The sequence below is a fragment of the Phoxinus phoxinus genome, assembly GCF_949152265.1.
Source record: "Phoxinus phoxinus genome assembly, chromosome: 18".
NCBI classification, from domain to species: Eukaryota; Metazoa; Chordata; class Actinopteri; order Cypriniformes; family Leuciscidae; genus Phoxinus; species Phoxinus phoxinus.
The window spans coordinates 31690316-31702796 of NC_136893.1; the positions used below are offsets into that span (position 1 = coordinate 31690316).

General features: G+C 37.8%; 1 protein-coding gene across 1 annotated transcript in view; it reads left to right on the forward strand.

Annotated features, from left to right (window-relative positions):
* Nucleotides 1-12481, forward strand: part of l1camb (L1 cell adhesion molecule, paralog b) — a 77078-nt gene that overhangs the window by 31662 nt on the left and 32935 nt on the right. Inside the window, 2 exon segments of the mRNA XM_079588793.1 lie at nucleotides 760-839; nucleotides 841-960. Coding sequence (XP_079444919.1) covers nucleotides 760-839; nucleotides 841-960 — 200 coding nt within the window.

The following is a 12481-nucleotide window of genomic DNA, read 5'->3' on the forward strand; positions in this document are numbered from 1 at the left end:
TCTAGATCTTCTGCTGGACTGAAGCACAGGCTCTACTCTTCAGAACAACGGTGACCCAAAAAACTACATTTTACAGTAAACTACTGGAAACAGTGTTGTCAGTATAAACCAGTTTTATAACTTACAGTTTATTACTGTTAAAATACATACAGTGGGTGTGTCTTTTTATCTTACACTGTTAACCCTCTCAACCCCACAGGAAAATCCACACTACAAAGAGTAAAAGTAACATTGATAAGATAATTAAGTGAATATGTAAGTGATTGTTGAGCATTTGTGATGAACACCTGCTGTTAACAAGCAGAATCACTGAAGGAAAGAGGAACACAAGAACAGAAAATAGAGAAACACAAGAACTACAACTGACTTCCAGCCATATCACATTATTACATTTATTATTAACCAGTATGACTTTATTTCTGTCATACATCTACAGAAGTTGTTATTGAGAGGTTTAAATGAAAATGTTTGGTTTGAAGTTGGGATGCTGACTCTTGTCTTTTTAACATTAGATTTTTTACAGCAAGGGTTAACCGTGTAGTTATTAATCATTCTTGTGAATTATTATTATTAGAAGAATAGAAGTAGATTATTAGTATTAATGTATCTTGCAGATCTCAATTCTTCTTACCGTTCCCACCATTGGAAAGGGATCGGAAGGCTCATATCTCTCAGAATATATGATCATTTAGCTTGAACTAGCAAGAAGTCTTTAAGGATCACTTTGATAACTAACAACTATTGCTTCCTCTGATTAAGGCCGACTCCAGAAGTGCAGTGGGAATGGATGGGCAGCCCGGTCTCTCCCGGCCATGTGCGGAAGCTGCAATATGGCCGCTGTGCAATATGGCCGCTGGCTTCAGATTGAGAGCGTGTTGGAGACGGATGATGGCGATTACGTCTGCATTGCCACAAACAACCAGGGCTCCGTCAGGCATCTCTACACCGTCACAGTCGAGGGTAAGACACACACTGTCTTTTATACATGTGATATCTACTTACTATAGTAATAAAAGTACATTACCTAGCTCTATAACTACAACCCTGTCCACCTTATTTTTAATACTATATACTTAACATAATATTTTACTTTAAAACACAAATAGATTTGCCTTTTACTGCACTCTATTTGTCTAATTCTTTACCTATAATGAATATGAAGTCTTGCACGGATAGTAAGTTAATGTTGTTAATTAATATGACTAAATATTAATTTGTGTAACAATGACATCTTATAATAAGGTGTAAGCTAGGGGCTGAACGACTTCAGTCGACATTTATGTGATTAAAGTCGAGTCGGCGTCGACTAGTCGCTGATGATGTCATTAACGAAGAAATAAGCCTGAACCTCGAGCTGAGACTGAACGCGTGTTGTCTTGTGGACAGCTATGGAATATGACACTGTGCTGCCCACAAGGCTATTGCTCCTATGTAACAGCTCATTTTGTCTTTGGGTCGTTATATTTCTCACAGATTTCTGCTTGTTCTATATCATATACAAATAAAGTAGCACATGAAATATTACATTTATATGAATCCATTAAGGTTTATTTGTTTATTATTTAGATCCCCATTAGCTGCTCCATTAAGCAGCAGCTCTTCTTCCTGGGGTCTTAACCATTTTTACCAAAATATTAACGCTTACAACAATGAAGACAAACACAGCACAACACATACACTAAACATAACAACATAACAATATAACAATATAAGCTCTTCTATGTACAAAATATTACCACTCTCTGGGTATAATATAAAATAAAATAAAAATCACATTTAAATTGCCATAGCTCAATATCAGTCATTATTAATTACATAATTACAGTTACTCCAAAGTAAATAATTACAGTCTCAATCTTCTGGAAAAACTAACATTGTGACTCGCTGAGACCAAAAATGAGTTTCATGCCACCATTGCTCTATAACACCATTGCTCTATAACACCATTGCTCTATAACACCATTGCTCTATAACACCATTGCTCCATAACACCATTGCTCTATAACACCATTGCTCTATAACACCATTGCTCTATAACACCATTGCTCTATAACACCATTGCTCCATAACACCATTGCTCTATAACACCATTGCTCTATAACACCATTGCTCTATAACACCATTGCTCTATAACACCATTGCTCCATAACACCATTGCTCTATAACACCATTGCTCTATAACACCATTGCTCTATAACACCATTGCTCTATAACACCATTGCTCCATAACACCATTGCTCTATAACACCATTGCTCTATAACACCATTGCTCTATAACACCATTGCTCTATAACACCATTGCTCTATAACACCATTGCTCTATAACACCATTGCTCTATAACACCATTGCTCTATAACACCATTGCTCTATAACACCATTGCTCTATAACACCATTGCTCCATAACACCATTGCTCCATAACACCATTGCTCTATAACACCATTGCTCTATAACACCATTGCTCTATAACACCATTGCTCTATAACACCATTGCTCTATTACACCATTGCTCTATAACACCATTGCTCTATAACACCATTGCTCTATAACACCATTGCTCCATAACACCATTGCTCCATTACACCATTGCTCCATTACACCATTGCTCTATAACACCATTGCTCTATAACACCATTGCTCTATAACACCATTGCTCTATAACACCATTGCTCTATAACACCATTGCTCTATTACACCATTGCTCTATAACACCATTGCTCTATAACACCATTGCTCTATAACACCATTGCTCTATTACACCATTGCTCTATAACACCATTGCTCTATAACACCATTGCTCTATAACACCATTGCTCTATAACACCATTGCTCTATTACACCATTGCTCTATAACACCATTGCTCTATAACACCATTGCTCTATAACACCATTGCTCTATTACACCATTGCTCTATTACACCATTGCTCTATAACACCATTGCTCTATAACACCATTGCTCTATTACACCATTGCTCTATAACACCATTGCTCTATAACACCATTGCTCTATAACACCATTGCTCTATAACACCATTGCTCTATAACACCATTGCTCTATAACACCATTGCTCTATAACACCATTGCTCTATTACACCATTGCTCTATAACACCATTGCTCTATAACACCATTGCTCTATAACACCATTGCTCTATTACACCATTGCTCTATTACACCATTGCTCTATAACACCATTGCTCTATAACACCATTGCTCTATAACACCATTGCTCTATAACACCATTGCTCTATAACACCATTGCTCTATAACACCATTGCTCTATAACACCATTGCTCTATTACACCATTGCTCTATAACACCATTGCTCTATAACACCATTGCTCTATAACACCATTGCTCCATAACACCATTGCTCCATAACACCATTGCTCTATTACACCATTGCTCTATTACACCATTGCTCTATAACACCATTGCTCTATAACACCATTGCTCTATAACACCATTGCTCTATTACACCATTGCTCTATAACACCATTGCTCTATAACACCATTGCTCTATTACACCATTGCTCTATAACACCATTGCTCTATAACACCATTGCTCTATAACACCATTGCTCTATAACACCATTGCTCTATAACACCATTGCTCTATAACACCATTGCTCTATAACACCATTGCTCTATAACACCATTGCTCTATAACACCATTGCTCTATAACACCATTGCTCTATAACACCATTGCTCTATAACATCATTGCTCTATAACACCATTGCTCTATAACACCATTGCTCTATAACACCATTGCTCTATAACACCATTGCTCTATTACACCATTGCTCTATAACACCATTGCTCTATAACACCATTGCTCTATAACACCATTGCTCTATAACACCATTGCTCTATAACACCATTGCTCTATAACACCATTGCTCTATAACACCATTGCTCTATAACACCATTGCTCTATAACACCATTGCTCTATAACATCATTGCTCTATAACACCATTGCTCTATAACACCATTGCTCTATAACACCATTGCTCTATTACACCATTGCTCTATAACACCATTGCTCTATAACACCATTGCTCTATTACACCATTGCTCTATAACACCATTGCTCTATAACACCATTGCTCTATAACACCATTGCTCTATAACACCATTGCTCTATAACACCATTGCTCTATAACACCATTGCTCTATAACACCATTGCTCTATAACACCATTGCTCTATAACACCATTGCTCTATAACACCATTGCTCTATTACACCATTGCTCTATAACACCATTGCTCTATAACACCATTGCTCTATAACACCATTGCTCCATAACACCATTGCTCTATTACACCATTGCTCTATTACACCATTGCTCTATTACACCATTGCTCTATAACACCATTGCTCCATAACACCATTGCTCTATTACACCATTGCTCTATTACACCATTGCTCTATAACACCATTGCTCTATAACACCATTGCTCTATAACACCATTGCTCTATTACACCATTGCTCTATAACACCATTGCTCTATACACGGGTTTCTGTGCAACGTCATCACACAGATGCGCGCGCATCTAAGAGGCAGAAAGCAACAGTCTTTACGGCTTTATCTAGCAGAAGCAGAGATGACGCGGAGCTGTTGTGCTGTAAACTAGCTTAAATGCATAGGGTATGTCATGTTTTTATGATTCGCAAACTTAGTTGGACAATTTCATACTAGTCAACTAACTAACTTTTTACATAATGTTATATTAATATGCAAATGAAACACAAGCAAACAGATCCAACTCTGAAATTGCAGTTTATTATTGAGTCAACAAGAATTTACAAACAATGCGAAATCTACGTTAATTACAATGTTCTTTTACAGAACTCGGCATAACATATAGCGGTCTTGCCTCTTGGATGCGCGCGCATCCGGTATTGTTTGTATACAAGAAACCTGTGTATAACACCATTGCTCTATTACACCATTGCTCTATTACACCATTGCTCTATAACACCATTGCTCTATAACACCATTGCTCTATAACACCATTGCTCTATAACACCATTGCTCTATAACACCATTGCTCTATAACACCATTGCTCTATTACACCATTGCTCTATAACACCATTGCTCTATAACACCATTGCTCTATAACACCATTGCTCCATAACACCATTGCTCTATTACACCATTGCTCTATTACACCATTGCTCTATTACACCATTGCTCTATAACACCATTGCTCCATAACACCATTGCTCTATTACACCATTGCTCTATAACACCATTGCTCTATAACACCATTGCTCCATAACACCATTGCTCTATTACACCATTGCTCTATTACACCATTGCTCTATAACACCATTGCTCTATAACACCATTGCTCTATAACACCATTGCTCTATTACACCATTGCTCTATAACACCATTGCTCTATAACACCATTGCTCTATAACACCATTGCTCTATAACACCATTGCTCTATAACACCATTGCTCTATAACACCATTGCTCTATAACACCATTGCTCTATAACACCATTGCTCCATAACACCATTGCTCTATAACACCATTGCTCTATAACACCATTGCTCTATAACACCATTGCTCTATAACACCATTGCTCTATAACATCATTGCTCTATTACACCATTGCTCTATAACATCATTGCTCTATAACACCATTGCTCTATAACACCATTGCTCTATAACACCATTGCTCTATAACACCATTGCTCTATTACACCATTGCTCTATTACACCATTGCTCTATAACACCATTGCTCCATAACACCATTGCTCTATTACACCATTGCTCTATTACACCATTGCTCTATAACACCATTGCTCTATAACACCATTGCTCTATAACACCATTGCTCTATTACACCATTGCTCTATAACACCATTGCTCTATAACACCATTGCTCTATTACACCATTGCTCTATTACACCATTGCTCTATAACACCATTGCTCTATAACACCATTGCTCTATAACACCATTGCTCTATAACACCATTGCTCTATAACACCATTGCTCTATAACACCATTGCTCTATAACACCATTGCTCTATAACACCATTGCTCTATTACACCATTGCTCTATAACACCATTGCTCTATAACACCATTGCTCTATAACACCATTGCTCTATAACACCATTGCTCTATAACACCATTGCTCTATAACACCATTGCTCCATAACACCATTGCTCTATTACACCATTGCTCTATTACACCATTGCTCTATTACACCATTGCTCCATAACACCATTGCTCTATTACACCATTGCTCTATAACACCATTGCTCTATTACACCATTGCTCTATAACACCATTGCTCTATTACACCATTGCTCTATTACACCATTGCTCTATAACACCATTGCTCTATTACACCATTGCTCTATAACACCATTGCTCTATTACACCATTGCTCTATAACACCATTGCTCTATTACACCATTGCTCTATAACACCATTGCTCTATAACACCATTGCTCTATAACACCATTGCTCTATAACACCATTGCTCTATAACACCATTGCTCTATAACACCATTGCTCTATTACACCATTGCTCTATAACACCATTGCTCTATTACACCATTGCTCTATAACACCATTGCTCTATAACACCATTGCTCTATAACACCATTGCTCTATAACACCATTGCTCTATAACACCATTGCTCTATAACATCATTGCTCTATAACACCATTGCTCTATAACACCATTGCTCTATAACACCATTGCTCTATAACACCATTGCTCTATAACACCATTGCTCCATAACACCATTGCTCTATAACACCATTGCTCTATAACACCATTGCTCTATAACACCATTGCTCTATAACACCATTGCTCTATAACATCATTGCTCTATTACACCATTGCTCTATAACATCATTGCTCTATAACACCATTGCTCTATAACACCATTGCTCTATAACACCATTGCTCTATAACACCATTGCTCTATAACACCATTGCTCTATAACACCATTGCTCTATAACACCATTGCTCTATTACACCATTGCTCTATAACACCATTGCTCTATAACACCATTGCTCTATAACACCATTGCTCTATAACATCATTGCTCTATAACACCATTGCTCTATTACACCATTGCTCTATTACACCATTGCTCTATTACACCATTGCTCTATTACACCATTGCTCTATAACACCATTGCTCTATTACACCATTGCTCTATAACACCATTGCTCTATTACACCATTGCTCTATAACACCATTGCTCTATAACACCATTGCTCTATTACACCATTGCTCTATTACACCATTGCTCTATAACACCATTGCTCTATAACACCATTGCTCTATTACACCATTGCTCTATTACACCATTGCTCTATAACACCATTGCTCTATAACACCATTGCTCTATAACACCATTGCTCTATAACACCATTGCTCTATAACACCATTGCTCTATAACACCATTGCTCTATTACACCATTGCTCTATAACACCATTGCTCTATAACACCATTGCTCTATAACACCATTGCTCTATTACACCATTGCTCTATAACACCATTGCTCTATAACACCATTGCTCTATAACACCATTGCTCTATAACACCATTGCTCTATAACACCATTGCTCTATTACACCATTGCTCTATAACACCATTGCTCTATTACACCATTGCTCTATAACACCATTGCTCTATTACACCATTGCTCTATAACACCATTGCTCTATAACACCATTGCTCTATTACACCATTGCTCTATAACACCATTGCTCTATTACACCATTGCTCTATAACACCATTGCTCTATTACACCATTGCTCTATAACACCATTGCTCTATAACACCATTGCTCTATAACACCATTGCTCTATAACACCATTGCTCTATAACACCATTGCTCTATAACACCATTGCTCTATAACACCATTGCTCTATAACACCATTGCTCTATAACACCATTGCTCTATTACACCATTGCTCTATAACACCATTGCTCTATTACACCATTGCTCTATAACACCATTGCTCTATTACACCATTGCTCTATAACACCATTGCTCTATAACACCATTGCTCTATTACACCATTGCTCTATAACACCATTGCTCTATTACACCATTGCTCTATAACACCATTGCTCTATTACACCATTGCTCTATTACACCATTGCTCTATAACACCATTGCTCTATTACACCATTGCTCTATTACACCATTGCTCTATAACACCATTGCTCTATTACACCATTGCTCTATTACACCATTGCTCTATTACACCATTGCTCCATAACACCATTGCTCTATTACACCATTGCTCTATAACACCATTGCTCTATTACACCATTGCTCTATTACACCATTGCTCTATAACACCATTGCTCTATTACACCATTGCTCTATTACACCATTGCTCTATAACACCATTGCTCTATAACACCATTGCTCTATAACACCATTGCTCTATTACACCATTGCTCTATAACACCATTGCTCTATAACACCATTGCTCTATAACACCATTGCTCTATAACACCATTGCTCTATAACACCATTGCTCTATAACATCATTGCTCTATAACACCATTGCTCTATAACACCATTGCTCTATAACACCATTGCTCTATAACACCATTGCTCTATAACACCATTGCTCCATAACACCATTGCTCTATAACACCATTGCTCTATAACACCATTGCTCTATAACACCATTGCTCTATAACACCATTGCTCTATAACATCATTGCTCTATTACACCATTGCTCTATAACATCATTGCTCTATAACACCATTGCTCTATAACACCATTGCTCTATAACACCATTGCTCTATAACACCATTGCTCTATAACACCATTGCTCTATAACACCATTGCTCTATAACACCATTGCTCTATAACACCATTGCTCTATAACACCATTGCTCTATAACACCATTGCTCTATAACACCATTGCTCTATAACACCATTGCTCTATAACACCATTGCTCTATAACACCATTGCTCTATAACACCATTGCTCTATAACACCATTGCTCTATAACATCATTGCTCTATAACACCATTGCTCTATAACACCATTGCTCTATAACACCATTGCTCTATAACACCATTGCTCCATAACACCATTGCTCTATAACACCATTGCTCTATAACACCATTGCTCTATTACACCATTGCTCTATAACACCATTGCTCTATAACACCATTGCTCTATAACACCATTGCTCTATAACACCATTGCTCTATAACACCATTGCTCTATAACACCATTGCTCTATAACACCATTGCTCTATAACACCATTGCTCTATAACACCATTGCTCTATAACACCATTGCTCTATAACACCATTGCTCTATAACACCATTGCTCTATAACACCATTGCTCTATAACACCATTGCTCTATAACACCATTGCTCTATAACACCATTGCTCTATAACACCATTGCTCTATAACACCATTGCTCTATAACACCATTGCTCTATAACACCATTGCTCTATAACACCATTGCTCTATAACACCATTGCTCTATAACACCATTGCTCTATAACACCATTGCTCTATTACACCATTGCTCTATAACACCATTGCTCTATAACACCATTGCTCTATAACACCATTGCTCTATAACACCATTGCTCTATAACACCATTGCTCTATAACACCATTGCTCTATAACACCATTGCTCTATAACACCATTGCTCTATAACACCATTGCTCTATTACACCATTGCTCTATAACACCATTGCTCTATAACACCATTGCTCTATAACACCATTGCTCTATAACATCATTGCTCTATAACACCATTGCTCTATTACACCATTGCTCTATAACACCATTGCTCTATAACACCATTGCTCTATAACACCATTGCTCTATAACACCATTGCTCTATAACACCATTGCTCTATAACACCATGTTCTCTGAAGTTGATTGGTTCCACAGGCAGGTAACAAGAAACTTCCTTCACTTGATTGCCGAGTGGAAAAAGTATGAACGTCACTAAAGAAAGTCAATCTTTTATAAATAATTTCAGGTGCTTTTGTAATAATTATATTTTTAAGAATTTAATAAGAGAATAATTAATTCTTCTTCTTACATGAAGCCATGTTAACTGATTGTGCATGTTCCTAATACTTGCTCTGAAAGAACAGTTTAGAACGAGCCGAGATGCTTTATTTTGTGCAATCTGTAATCTGTTTAAATTATTCTCACAATAGTCCAGATGACACAAAACTATTGATTCTACCTAAGTTTTCCGTATATGAATCGGTATGCATTTTCTGCAATGGCGAACTGCAGTCATACTCCTGCCCATTTTATTCAATATTAACTTGATCTGAGCGTCCCAGGTCAGCCTGCACAGCAAAATCCCCAGTGTTAAATTAACACTGCTCAGTGTTTATATGAGTCCACACTCAGAGAGTGTTAAAGTGTTTGATCATTGAGTGTTTGATCATTGAACAAGTGGCCTCCGCCACTTGTTCAATGATCAAACCACCAACTGACAAGTTCAAAGCAGGGGAATCTTTTAAAAGATGATTAGATCTTGACATACATTTACTCTTCGCAACATTAAAAATTAACCAATTTTCAATTAATTTTAGTTCATTATTTGATACAGTATTAAGTCTGGTAGAGTCATAATCAGACTTTTCAAATCCATAACAACTTAATTTTTTCCAATAATAGATCATAATCAATTAAATCAAATGCTGCACTCAGATCTAACATTACAGTACCAACTAATTTTCTATCATCAATTTCATGCAACCAATCATCCGTCATCTGAACTAAGGCTGTCGTTGTAGAGTGCCCTTTCTTATAAGCATGTTGATAGAGTGAATTCAACTATATAATAGGTATCCATTTACATGCAAAAGGGAGTCCTCTATAGTTGCATCTAAATGCGACTGAGATATTGCCAAAATATGCAAATTATTATTTTCCAGAATCCCAGTAATATCCTGCATCTTATTTCGCAAACTACAAATATTCAAATGAACTATTTTTAACCCTTTATTGGAGAGTATTTTATCCATCACCATTTTTTAATTTTACACAAATAGTAACTTCTGATTAAACATAAAGAGCTATCAAATGAACAAATTAGACAAAGAAGACACACAACACACAAAGACACACCTACACACACATTCACACAGATACACCCCAATTTTGCCAACATTTGTCAATAACAACTAATAAGATGTAACACCAACTCAGACAAGCCTACTATTTTACACATAACTTCTATGGTCATGAAATCATACATCATAAGTCATAAATCAAGCCGACCGCTTAGTCTAACTATTACCATTTAAACTGATATAATTTAAACCGAGATACTGAGAGCACATACATTGTAATTAGACCTTCAGAAGCAGACTGAAATATGTCTGTAGACTAGGTTACATGCTCAAAGTCTATACCTGTGCTTGGCCATCAGTGTTCATTCGTACTTTGCATCTCCGGTTCAGCCACAGTCTTGTAGAATGTCTCTGCAGCTAGGTGGTCAGTAAACTTAATAGTTTCTTCATTAAAAGTCAAAATCAAAATAGCTGGATGAATAATCCCGTGCTTCACTCCTGCGCTCCACAACTTGTTCCTCAGCTCACGGAAACGCGCCCTGGCCTTCGTCCGTCTCCGCAGTGAAGTCAGGAAAGATGCGCAGCTTCATTCCACGAATCTCAAACAGCTTTTCTTTCTTGGCTAAACGTATAATCTCATCTCTCGTATCCAACCTGTGCATCCTTGCAATCATTGCGCGCTGACCAGATTTAGCCACAGGTCCAACGTGATTTTCCACTTCAGGTGCGCAATGGAGTTTATCCTTAAACAAATCATTAAGCAAAGCGGACACAAAATTTGTTGGATTCCCCTTCTCGGTATCTCGAGCCAAGGCGACAATACGGATGTTATATTTCCGACTGTGATTCTCCAACCGATCGGCTCTCTTTCAAGTCCGTGTTCTCTTTGTGCAAGCTTTCGTTTGCAAACTCCAGCGCCGTAACCCTGATCTCCATGTGGTCAAGCGTTTCCTCCATAGCAGCAACTTTGTTGGAACATTCGAACATGTCTTTTTTAACGGCATCAAGTTGCGGTTGAAGTTTATTAACCGCCGCATTGAATTCATCCCTTATTATGATTCGGATCAGCTCTGACCGCTCCTGCATGTTGATATCCTTCCCTGCTGCCATATCAATCTCCGGCATCTGTTCAGCGAGGCCAAGTCCACTTAGCTTTGTTTGCGACCTAGTTTTCTTCTTAGACATATCGCAGCTCGCTCACCCGATCAAGTCGATCTTCATACTTAGCCTCTTTAATCTCGGAGAGGTTGAGCCACAGATGGCGCTCGAGCACGACCAGGCTAGCCATGCCTCTCCCGATAGCCTGCGCTGTAGCTTTGATAGCACGCAAAGCTAGGTCCGTGGCGCTCCTGAGATCGCGGAAGGCCTCAGGGTCCGGGCCAGCCTTGTCC